This window comes from Thermobia domestica, chromosome 3, assembly GCF_964235325.1.
Source record: "Thermobia domestica chromosome 3, izTheDome1.hap1.1, whole genome shotgun sequence".
Lineage (NCBI taxonomy): Eukaryota > Metazoa > Arthropoda > Insecta > Zygentoma > Lepismatidae > Thermobia > Thermobia domestica.
Window position 1 is genome coordinate 233,437,018 of NC_137456.1, and position 12,410 is coordinate 233,449,427.

At 34.6% G+C, this 12,410-nt stretch overlaps 1 protein-coding gene across 2 annotated transcripts in view; it reads right to left on the reverse strand.

The window, feature by feature from the left end:
- LOC145680977 (liprin-alpha-2-like) overlaps window positions 1-12,410 on the reverse strand; it is a 339,480-nt gene that overhangs the window by 139,698 nt on the left and 187,372 nt on the right. Inside the window, exon 2 of one of the 2 annotated variants that reach the window (XM_081752215.1) lies at window positions 11,438-11,711. The exons of the other annotated variant lie outside the window; for it this stretch is intronic. Coding sequence (XP_081608341.1) covers window positions 11,631-11,711 — 81 coding nt within the window. The 3' untranslated portion in view covers window positions 11,438-11,630. Of the gene's footprint in view, window positions 1-11,437; window positions 11,712-12,410 lie in introns of those variants that run through there. 2 annotated transcript variants of the gene reach the window in all.

Here is a 12,410-nt window from a genome sequence, read left to right on the forward strand (position 1 = left end):
TCATAACAATAGGAACAACTCAAACCGGTCAAACCGACGTAATGAATGGAATTCTGGCCACTCGGAAAACAATTAAAAGGCGGTACTGAGGACCGGGTACCGGCCAATACATACTATCCCACTGTAGGTCCAACTAAGCATTTTCTGGTATCGCATACTCACATTTGTAGTGTAAATAATCCTGATTTAGCTAGAAGTGATTGCGAATCGGACACAGATTGTCTAGACCATTATATTAATGCGCAACCCAACCCTATCTCTGCTAAACTTAAAGTCTTAGTTTGTAATACTGAAGTTGAATGTCTGGCGGATACAGGCTCCGATACATGCCTCATGTCTTTAGCGCTTTGGAAACGCATTAGCGCAGATGTGACGTCACCCAAACTCACTCCAGCTGATGATGTACTTTTAGTGGATTTCAGTGGGTCAACCAGAAGAAAAGTAAGAGGTTACACATTAGTCACTATTCAAATTGATAACCTTTCTGTTTATGTAAAAGTTTATGTTACAGAATCTCTTAATCAAGATCTTATTTTAGGACTTGATGCACTTACTGCTTTGAGAAGCCAAATTAATCTTTCGGATGGTACGATTTCCATGGAATATAATAATTTGAAAACCATTATTAATCTTTTACCAGAAAATTTTGACTTTCAGGAAATCTCCGAAGATGAAGAGAGAGATACGATAGACAACAATTTTTCTATTTCAGCTGCCACTTTTGTAAAACAATGTGCTACAGACGAGCAGATTAGAGATGCTGTTAACCGCACTTTTAATTTAAACAACCGACAGAAAAAGCAATTATACTCTCTTTTGTCACAATATAGGGATATTTTTACGAATTATCCAGGTCTCTGTAAAGACTTCGTTTATGAGATGGAGGTAAAAACTGACAAGCCACTGGTACGTAAACAATATCCCATCCCTCATAAGTATCTCCAAGATGTACGAGATGAGATTCATAAGTTATTAGAATTAGGATTAATTTGTCATTCAAATTCTGTTCACAGCAATCCTATCCTTGTAGTTCCCAAGAAAAACGGGAAACCAAGAATATGTGTTGATCTTCGCTTGCCGAACCAGTTTGTAGAACTTCGTCAAACAAAATCTGAGGGCATACAGGACTTATTATTAAAAGTAAAATGTAAACCTTTCCTTAGCTCCCTGGATCTTGTAAGTAGCTATAATCAGGCCTTGCTTACTCCTAAGTCCCAGGAATATACAGCATTTAATTTCGAAGGCCAGCATTACCAATATCGAGTCACATGTTTTGGTTACAAAAATGGTAGCAGTGTTTTAAACAGTATGCTCCAAAAAGTATTGGGACCAGAGTTACATGCTAAAATCTTACGATACATTGACGATTTGGCTTGCTTTACAGATAGTTTCGAAGAACATCTTGCATTGCTGAGACAAATCTTTGAAAAGTTTAGAGAATACAATCTTACTCTTAACATTGAAAAATGTTCGTTTTGCACTAATTCCATATCTTTTTTAGGTTTCTTGATTACTCCCGAAGGCATCAAAAAAGATCCAAAAACCATAGAAGCGGTTCGTAACTTACCCAGACCCACCAATATTAAATCTTTACAATCTGTAATTGGTCTCTTTAATTGGTCACGAAATTTTATTCCTCATTTCTCAGAAAAAATGCAACCTCTTTTTCAGCTTCTCAAAAAGGGAAAACGGTGGCAATGGCTTGAAGAACACGAACAATCTTTTCAACAAATTAAAGACGATATTTGTAAAGATGTTCTCTTGTCACACCCTGACTTGAATTTACCTTATTACTTAGAATCGGATGCATCCCGCTTGGGAGTTAGTGCAGTCCTATATCAGTACAGTGATGGACAGAAAAAGGTAATCCAGTTCGCTAGTCGGACTTTAACACCTGCTGAGTCTCGCTATAGTGTGAGTGAGATCGAATGTCTTGCAATCGTATTTGCGGTCCGAAAATGGCGTCAATTGCTAATTGGTCACCATGTTATTTTTATTACAGATCATAAAAATCTCAGTTGGTTGGATAAGGCTAAGCCTTGGAACACTCGTCTTCTTAGATGGTCCCTGGAATTACAGCAGCTGGAGTACGAAATACGTTTCCAGAAAGGTTCCGAGAACCTTTGTGCAGATGCGCTTTCACGTCTCTTCCCTTCCAAAGAATTACCAACTAAACGTGTTCATCTTTTACAGGCTATTCAAGACAAAATCAAAAATATTTCAGTTGAAGAGTTACAGAACGCACAAAAGGAAGATCCTGATTATCTCCCCATTATTTCTTTCTTAGCAGGCGAGAAGATAGAAGAGCTCCCAAGGAATTCACGCAATTGGGAAAAATTTTTCAAACTCGATAATGGTATTCTTTTGTACAGAGATTTTCATTTCCCAGACTCATATAAAATTTGCATTCCCAGGTCATTAGTGAATAACGTTCTTACAGCTTACCATGACGATTTAGATCACCCAGGAGTAGACAGAACGCTTCGGATCATTTCAAAATCATTTTATTGGAGCAAAATGAGATCAGATGTGAAGAAACATTTAAAGGATTGCGTGAAATGTATGCAATTTAAATCCGATCACCACCCACCAGCTCGTTTCTTGTCCACTAATCCTTATTCAGAACCTAGAGCTTTATTAGCCCTTGATTTTTTAGGCCCATACCCATCAGGCAAAAATGGTGCGCGTTTCGCACTAGTTACTGTTGATGTATTTACTCAATATTGTACAGCTTACCCCTTGAAGAACGCCACTGCTACTTCAGTCATCAAGTGTTTATTTGATATATACATGCTACATTTAGGTATCGTTCAGGCGGTGCTGACAGATAACGCTGCAGTGTTTCATAGCAAAAAGTTTCTATCTAAAATGCAAGAGTACAATATTAAAGTCCATCATACAACACCGTATCACCCAATGAGTAACATCACAGAACACTCTAATAAAATTCTTGTATCTACTCTTAGGTTATTATGTTGTCAGTCACATAATAAATGGGCCGAGAACCTGACGCAAGCAGTTCTGTTACATAATTACTCCATCGTTGAAAGTCTTGGTGTTTCACCAGCAAGTTTGTATCTTAATATTCATTTTTCTCGTCCCATTTTTAAGCATTTTGGTTTACAGGTATCTGAAGATTTTGATAAGGAAGACGGGATTAGTTGGTCGAATAAATTACTTATGGCAGACCACCGACGAAAAGCCATCATTGAAAAAAGGAACGCACGATGGAACGACAGTCAGCAACAGCGACGACGTTTAAAACAAGGAAATTTGATTTTTCTCAAGCAACGTAATATCAGTAGTCTATTGAAAGGTGAAATATCAAAATTTTTTGATTTGTACCGAGGACCCCTTTTATGTGTTAAGGTCATTAATGACCGTGTTGTTGAACTTGTTGACCCTTCCACAGGTGAATATTTAGGACTTCATTCGATAGACAGGACTAAGTTATGGGAACCTACCCCTGAAACCCGTGAAATTTGGATGGCCTTGGCACGTCGCCAACTACCAGAAGATCTTTTGCATGACCTTAATTTGTCACCTGTTAATGAAACTCAAGAACCAATCTCTTTTCCCCCTAGTGGAGAAGTCAACTTGTCAAATTCCGAAAACAAGTCCGATGAGAATAATTCAACTCCTTTACAGGTTAATAACTTATCAACCACCCGTTTGTTATCTCTTTATTTAGGAGATCCTTGGTTACATTATTACTTCAATTCAACATATTGGGAGCCTACGTGTATCCCATTAATCGCACCTAACCTTACCGGTGGACTACAATTACGTAGAAGCTATACAGAGAGCAGGAATTAAAACAGATGTTAAGTGAGATTCACTTCATTAATAAAAAAAAAAAAAAAAAAATCCTACACTGATACGAATTTTCTTTTAGGAAAGCAATGCATTTCTTTCAATTTTTCTTTTAACTGTTAGGTGATAGACATTCATTCATTTTCTTCTTTTTTGCTTTTAGTTGTGGATAAAACACCTGGACACGAAAAGAAGAACTACGCATTTCTTTTAAACTCATTTTTGCTTCCAGCCTTTAACTGTTCGGCAAAGAGTAGATAACATGTTTTTCTTTCTTTTTCTTGTTTCGATAAGGCAGTCGCCAGACTGTAGAACCACTTGTGTTTATGGTTACGAATAACGGGTGATATACAGCTGATTCATTCTTTTCTTTTTTCTGTCTTTGCTCCGTGTAGCACTTCACACCTCAGTCAGCTGTGTATGAGTGTTGCAAACCTTATTAATGACTTACTATTAGTTTAATGTCATTAATTTTTTCTTGTTTTCATTTTAGATGTTTGAATTTAGATCTTTTAGTAAATAATTAACGTATCATATACGTAGGGAGATTGCATTTATCCAAAAGCAATTTGAACTAGTGGCGCAGTTCCGTATTCCTAGCTAGTGGGAAGATATTTTGGCGTTATAATATATATATTTTTATTGTTTTCAAATTTAAAAAAAAAATATAATTTTTTTTAGAATCCCTTCCCACTTTCCAAATCCTTAAACATGTTATCATACGTATGACTCATAATTAATGTTTGATTTTCTTTTCAGAAAAAAAAAAAAAAAAAATATCGAGATGCTTAGAATGAGAAAATTTTTAGTTGTTAGTTATGTATATATTTCTGTATTTGTAAATGAAACTTAGTACGTAATCTCATGCGTAGAATATGAAACTTTACATTTATAATCAATGTTAAATTTATTTTTCAGTGTAAATCTTAGATTTTCGTTTTCATTTTGAAGTGTTTACTGTAATTTTATTGAACCTCATTTACGTCATTTACCTGATTTTGACTTTATTTGAATTTCCAGGATGTGACATGATATAATTCGTTTGAAGAGAAAAGTTTAGAACGGAAAGTAGGCTAAGCCTTAAACAAGTGATAACAGACATTTCCTTGTTAGCTAATAGGGTGTGCAGGAATGTCGTGTGAATAGTATAATTCTCCGAACGAAAGCAGTAATCTTTTTATTGTAGAAGGAACTATATGAACAGATATTCTGATGGTGAACGGTCGTTTTTCCCCTCATATTAATATGTATGCGGAAATATGTTTAACTTCTATACTTTCTTGTAATTTCTAATTAACATTTTTTTTTTCGTCTTCTCTAGACCACTGAACGACCGTAGGGAAACTTCTTCGGGTAGGATATTTTATGGGGATAAATATAAATATTTTTTTTTCAGGGAGGCAATATTTCCTGGAATTGCAGATCTGTTGCAAAAATGGATGTGGCTAATCCATTGGATATTCCATAGCTAACTGTATTTTCGCCATCAATCGCAAAATATAGTTTTTCATTTCTCTTCTTCTTTTATAGTAACCCGTAACTAACCATGTGTATTCTTAGGTTAGATTTTTTTTTAGTGTATGTTATTGTCTAGTAACATTTCAGCGAATATTTTAACGTTTATGAATCGTAACTATATTGTGGATTTGTATGCTAATGAGTTGTAATGTTTATTTTTCATGTTAATTTTGAGAAAAGTATATTTTAATTCTAGTATGTCCTAGAAACTATTCGAATGCGATATAGATCCCGAATAATAAACTTATTTTCTTTCCAACAGCATGAAGCCATAACGATTTCTTGAAAATTACTTTGTTAATTATTTCATATGCTCGATGACTTTGAATTTTAATATGTCAATAAGACCATTTTAAATATTTTGTAGCGAAGATGCCTAAGGAAGTTTAACTGTCGTGGAGCGACATAACCGTTTCGTAGGGAATTTAATCTTGATGTTTCGGACTGACCAGAAAGTTGTAATGTCGTTGACTATATTCTTGTTTGTATCTCATGTTTTTCTTTTAATAGGTCTCATGTATTTTGTCTTGTAGAGACATATCTTTACGATGCTACGAGAGCATTTGTATTTTGTGTGTTTACACATTTTTTCTAGGTGGATGATGTACGTTATGTTCCAGGGAACATACACGCATTTTACTGAATATTAATGTTTATATTTCAGTTTTGTGCAGAAACATTTTCTAAGTGCCTAGGGTTGCAGGCCTTCCTCGTTTCTAGTTTTTTGCCTCGCAGGTGTCGATGGCATATTGTGTGTGTAAGTACGTGTAGTATTACACATTTTTCCCACCAATAGTTTTGGTCAATTCATGGTGTAATGACCATTTATTTTCAGGAATGTTTGGACTAGTGAGTCAACTTCCTTGACTTAGACCTTCGAAAAACTTGGATCAATATTGAATAGTTTTCAACACTTTATTAATAAATTTTTTGCAGATAATACCCATCTATTCTGGTAACCCTACAATGTTTACGTTTTAGAAGTGAACAACAACCATTATTCTAGGCCTAAGCTAATAATAACTTTGTTTCAGAACGAAACCATTTGTTGTATTGAGCATTACTGAATTAAAGTCTCGATTTTCACGACGAGCAGATGGCATTTGATCTTATGGCGTGCCAAATTTTCTTCGTACATGTCAACGAAATCACGATCTTTTCTTTGATATGCAGAATCATGCTTATTTCTTGGAATTACTATGAACGTCAATTTTGACACTTAAGTTTATTTTTTTTTTATTTTGAAAAACGATTTTTCGTTCTTTTCTGCCAAACAACACGAGGCACAGTAAAAAAAAAAAAAAAAAAAAAGGGACATACAGGTGACAATCTTATTTTGTTTATATATTGTCAGTTTGTCATGTGTTTACATTTCCATTCATTTTACTTTTTCAATGATTTTCATACTTTTTAAATATGTTACAGAAATATTGAAACTTTGACAATAATTCTAATATTTTAATACGTTTAAGATTTTTGCTATTTGTCTATTTACATTTTGATATTTTAAATATAGATATCAGTATATTTACCAATTTTTATTGAAATTTTGATAATTCTTTAAATCGATGTTTTCTTGAATAGTTATTGAGTGTGTATATTTATTTCATATTACACAAAATAAAGTGATCGAAACGGAACACTTAAACATTTTATGAAAAGAATTTATTAGTGTTAAAAAAAAAAAACAAAAAAAAGCATTTAAATAGCCCTATAACGTATTTACTTCATATTATATCAAATAAAGTGATCGAAACGGAACACTTAAACATTTTACAAAAAGTATTTGTGTTTTTTTTTTTTAATAAGAATTTTAATAGCCCTATAAACGCTTTCTGCGAACTTAAAAAAAAAGTTATCATACAGGTGTTATAACCATGTCTCGTTTCTCACACCAGTGTTAAAAAAAAAAAAAAAAAAAACTCCCCTTCTCCCCTCATCAACTCATCGTTGGAGAATCACGGAGGATACTCACACAGGAAGACAGCATGGTTTCAACATGTGAAGAAACGGAAGATAAGGACACTCAACTGCACCAATTGTTCAAGAGGATCTTATTACTTTATGGAACATTTGGATTGGACATTGCTCATGCAGGAACCTCATCATGTTGTAGTGAGTGGACAAGTTATTTAACTATTTTAAATAGCCCTTTTTCAGGTGAAAAACCATTCAACGTTCATACACGTAAGTCTCACACCATATGACAGTGTTGCCAACTAACTTATTTTAAATTTTCAGGTGAAAAACCTAATTTTATTCATACTTCGTCAGACGGCCAAGGGTTCTCAACCTGTCTACGTGTGCACTTAACAGGTCGTTCCACGTTCGGACACCATATATAACCGCTACCAGGTTATAGAAGGATTTTTTGTGGACACACTGTATATTTCGTAGACAGTGATTATTATTTTCAATTCGTACTTTATTCTGCAACGCATATAAGTTCTTTCTTTGGTGGGAATTGCTTCTTTCCCACACAATTGGACAAAGAAGTCTTTCATCGTTTTTTCATATATATATTTAAAACATTGATTTTGCTGAGAACATTTCAGCTAGTGACTAACCATTTCAGTGTTTCTCCCTGACTCATTATATGCATAGTATATATTCTATAGTTAATGGGAACTGAATTAAGTGTTTTCTTTAATCGCTTATGGAAACATTATAATAGATTGGAGAAATACGGACTGACCAGATGTTTCAGTAACCAAAGTGGCACCAACTGTGTTGTTTCGTAGCCCGTTATCTGTACTTTCTCACGCCAGTGTTATCGCCGTGTCTAGTGCATTATGGGCAGTTGACTAAAATTAACAGAAATTGTTTTCTATATTCTGTTTGTATGTGCATACAGGTGAGTAGCTGAGTAATTTTTGAAATGAACTGCCAACACTTTTCTGTTGACCATTGCAACCCGTAGCTTGAGCTTGAATGCTCAGGGAGTTTGACTCCAGGTCTGGAAGATGCAACCACGCATCTCGCGTTGAACTTCAAACATAAGTTGTGTTAAGGGGCACAAGCTATTTAGCCGATGAAGGACGATTACTTACGGCTAGCCCCAATCAGTGAAATCCCAGGTCCTCAGACCTTGTGCGTTTAAAACGTTATATACGCGCCCTCCAATATCAGAATTCAACTGTGAAGACCTTCTTTTCGTTTATTTACTCAAGATTTACTTTTACGCTGCAGGACTGTTCAGCGTAACAATTGGGTTCATCGTGGGACGATCCAGACAACTTTTCCCCAGTGCGAATCCCCCAAGTGTGTTCATGGTGTGAGCAAAGTGTTTCTAGTGATACCTGAATTATAATCATATATATATAGAAAGGGCTATATTTCCCGAATAGGGCAAAACGTAATTTCAGCGGCAAAATTTATTAGTGTCCAGTGTTGTGTTCATTTCTCTTCGTTATTTTTTTCAAAATAGTGTTCCAATAAATAAGTATAGTGTCAATTAATCCAGTGTGTTTTCGTTGTGTGTATGAGTGATGTTTGTGTGTGTTATGGTCTGGATGACCGTCTGATCGTCCGTGAGGTTTTCGAGACGAGACACCCGAACCTCTCGGCGCCTAATGCTCATCTCATTATTGAGACCGACGAGCTTTTTGGGAAACAGTTTGTAACCTTTCTTGGAGAGGTCTTCGTCGTCCTGTCCAGGTAAGTTAAAGTATCAGGAGTATACTTATTGGTAATACCACGAGCCGAGGACAGCGAACAGAACTACAGGCGGTTACAAATAAATAGCTGCCCGAACATGGACCCAGACCTCTAGTTGGTTACAAATAAATGACAGCCCGAACATGGACCACGAACTGAGGACGGTTACAAAGTCAACTGGAGATATTAACGACTCATTCAAAACCTGTACATAGGACAACGAGTGAAGCTGTGCTTGAATAAATAAGAAACCAATAGTGTGGAGATTGGAAGAGGAGTCAGACAAGGATGCAGTTTGTCGGTCCAATTATTCAACATTTACAGTGAATGTTTACTGAAGGAAGCATTAGTAGGAATTGGAGATTTTAAGATTGGAGGGCAGATCATTAACAAGATCTGGTATACATATGATACGGTTATAATACCTAAAACCTAGGAGGACTACAAGAGATGATTGACAAAATAGTTTTGACACTGAAAAACTGTATGAAAATAATAATAATAACTGACAGAAAAATAGCCAGAATAAAAACTTGTAAAAAGGTAGGGCAATAGAATACTCGTACATCTTAGGCATATTCCTTGAAACCCCATTTAATAACAAGGCACAGTATGAAAGAAATCTGGGCAGCCATACAGGGTAAGAGACAACAATTGAAATTCAAAATTAATTATATATATATATATATATATATATATATATATATATATATATATATATATATATATATATATATATGCAGTGTCCCTGTACATTGGAAAGAAATTAAATAATTTTCTATTATGTTGCCCAGTAACAAAGTATATATACACAAAGAATCAGTACTTTTGTCTGTTATTACACCGAGTCTCTTATTACCCCATCTTCCCCTACTGAGTATCCTGGGCTGCACAAAACCTAAATGTTCATTTTTTATTATGTAAGTTTTCTTATATTATGACGTAAGTTTACTTTCACACTTAGCTCGAATTCTCACCAGTTCCGGTAATTTTATTTCTGCTTCTATTAAAGAAATTTCTTGTACTGGGCCATCTTACACTTTACAGAACTTTCATGGGAGAAAAAGAATTAGATAAACAGCGTTTCAAAATGATATCGGGCATTTCTTATGATAGCTATAATTTTTTTTTCACGTCACTACAACTTTAGGAATAAGTCTTCAAAACACATTGAACTAAATACTGAACTCTTCGAAGTTTTGGGGGAGTTTTCTGAAGAGTCTATTGACAACTTCTCTCGAAGTTCTCAAAGATTTCAATGGCAGATTTTGGCTTTATTTTGACTGGTGTTTGTGATACTTGAGGATGCACACACTGAAAGGATACTTTTAAGGAACTTTATACCGAATCAGAATTAGAAGGTTGGATTTTCTTCGTCAAGTTACTTTTCATCAGAAAGTATTCGTCGTATTTCATTACCAGGATGTTTATATACAACCGCTATAGAATTATCAAAAGTTCACGAAAAACCATTAAAAAAAATAGGTGCTGTTAAAGTATGGTATTTAACAAATATTGCACAGCGAAGCAGTCAGTATCTATTAAGACACCAGTTTATTCCACATTATTATTAGACTTGTTTCTTCTACGTTATTAGACCCTCTGTTTGCTATTAAATCACACAATGGGTGATCAAATTGCGCAGCCATAAGCAATATTGCTGTCTTGATTATCATTCTTTTGAAATATACCAAGTGTTGAAATATTGATCACAACAGAGATACAAATCATATAAGAGTTCACAAAAGGTGCACGTAGGGATGCGCACGAGACGAGTCGAGACAAGATTTTCCTGACAAAATTCGAGTCGAGACATGGCTCTTCCAATAGAGAAATATACATTGTTCGAGTCGAGACATCAATTTTACAGCACATTTTCGAGACGAGACAGCTACAAATCTTGTCTCGTGCGCATCCCTAGGTGCACAAACAAAAAAGTCTTAACAGTCCAACAAACATAGAATCAAAAATGCGACCTACCGAAGTTATAAGCTACAGAAGACGACGAAAAATGAATTTAAAGCCGCACAGTTCCAAAACTAGGAGACCTATTGTAGTTTCTTCAAGGAATGGTTTAGGATACAGTGTACGCTCGCAAGTCATTGTTTCAGAATCCAGTAGTACTTACGCATCATTTTTTTAAATGAGGGGAGTTGGGATACAAGGAGTTAATTTAAAGTTCGTGATAGATAACGTCGCGTTCGTGGGTTTTGTCCGGTTTTCCATTTTCTCTCACATTTTCATTCCACCAACTATTTCATAATGTACTTTCATTAATTCATCCCAAAATCCTATACATAAACTTTTCAAGGAATCTTGGACCTCACGAGGATTAATAATAATAATAATAATAATAATAATAATAATAATAATAATAATAATAATAATAATAATAAATCCTCACACGCACCACTTCAGAACTGCTAGGTCCGAGTAGAACGACACATTAGAATTATTGTTGACAACCATGCTTCTACAGAAGTTTTAAAATACATTTGTATTTATTTAAATTTCTAAATAATATGTTTGAAGTATAGAAGCAGAATATGTCAATTCAAATGTAACTTCTTGCATGTTTCTTCCTAAGGTGGATGAGTGAAAGAAAATTTTGTTTTCTGTGCGCATGAACAGTGAGTAACTTACTAGTCTGACATCTGCGAACTTCCGCTGAAACTATCACCGCGAAGCCAGCAATACACATTGCTACCATCTGCCGGACATACCTGAAACAAAATGAAACAACATTTAGATATCTTGCATTCAAGAGGTCTTATTGAATATCGGTTACATAAACATTCGTAAAAGTTGTGTAAAATGATCCCTAGATTCATTCAATTGGTTTATTTTTTTTTTCTGTGCGACACTAAGTTGTATTTTAATTTTAAATTTATATTTTTCATGTAAAGTAAAGATCAGATATACTTGCTTCAAATGTATGAATCATGCATGCATTACTCAATACATTGGTATAATCAAATATATGCTAACATCCTAATATGCTAAAAAACCTTGTACCCATTACTTCATTAGAAGCAATGTTTAGAACTGAAGTGATATCTTTTAGCATTACCGTTACAAGAACTGATTTCAACTTTTTTCTTTAAAAAAAAAAGTTTCGGAGCTATTCTTCGGAGTAGAATACCAGATTTTTCTTTCTTTTTTAATCATCATAAATTACCTCCTTTCAACAACCTCTCGATGTCGAATCCGGGAAATTACGTAATTTAAAACTTCCCAATACCTGACTACTATAAGTATAGCAAAGTATAAAATAAATTGGCTACACCTTTCTTCTTGAACAGTCTTCCTTTACAATTGTAGGCAAGATTTAACTTTCATCCTCTCTCCTCAACCTAAGACTGGAAGCAGCATTATATTTTAAACAAGTAAGTTTCGTTTTACACTGTGAACGGTAGAGTTCC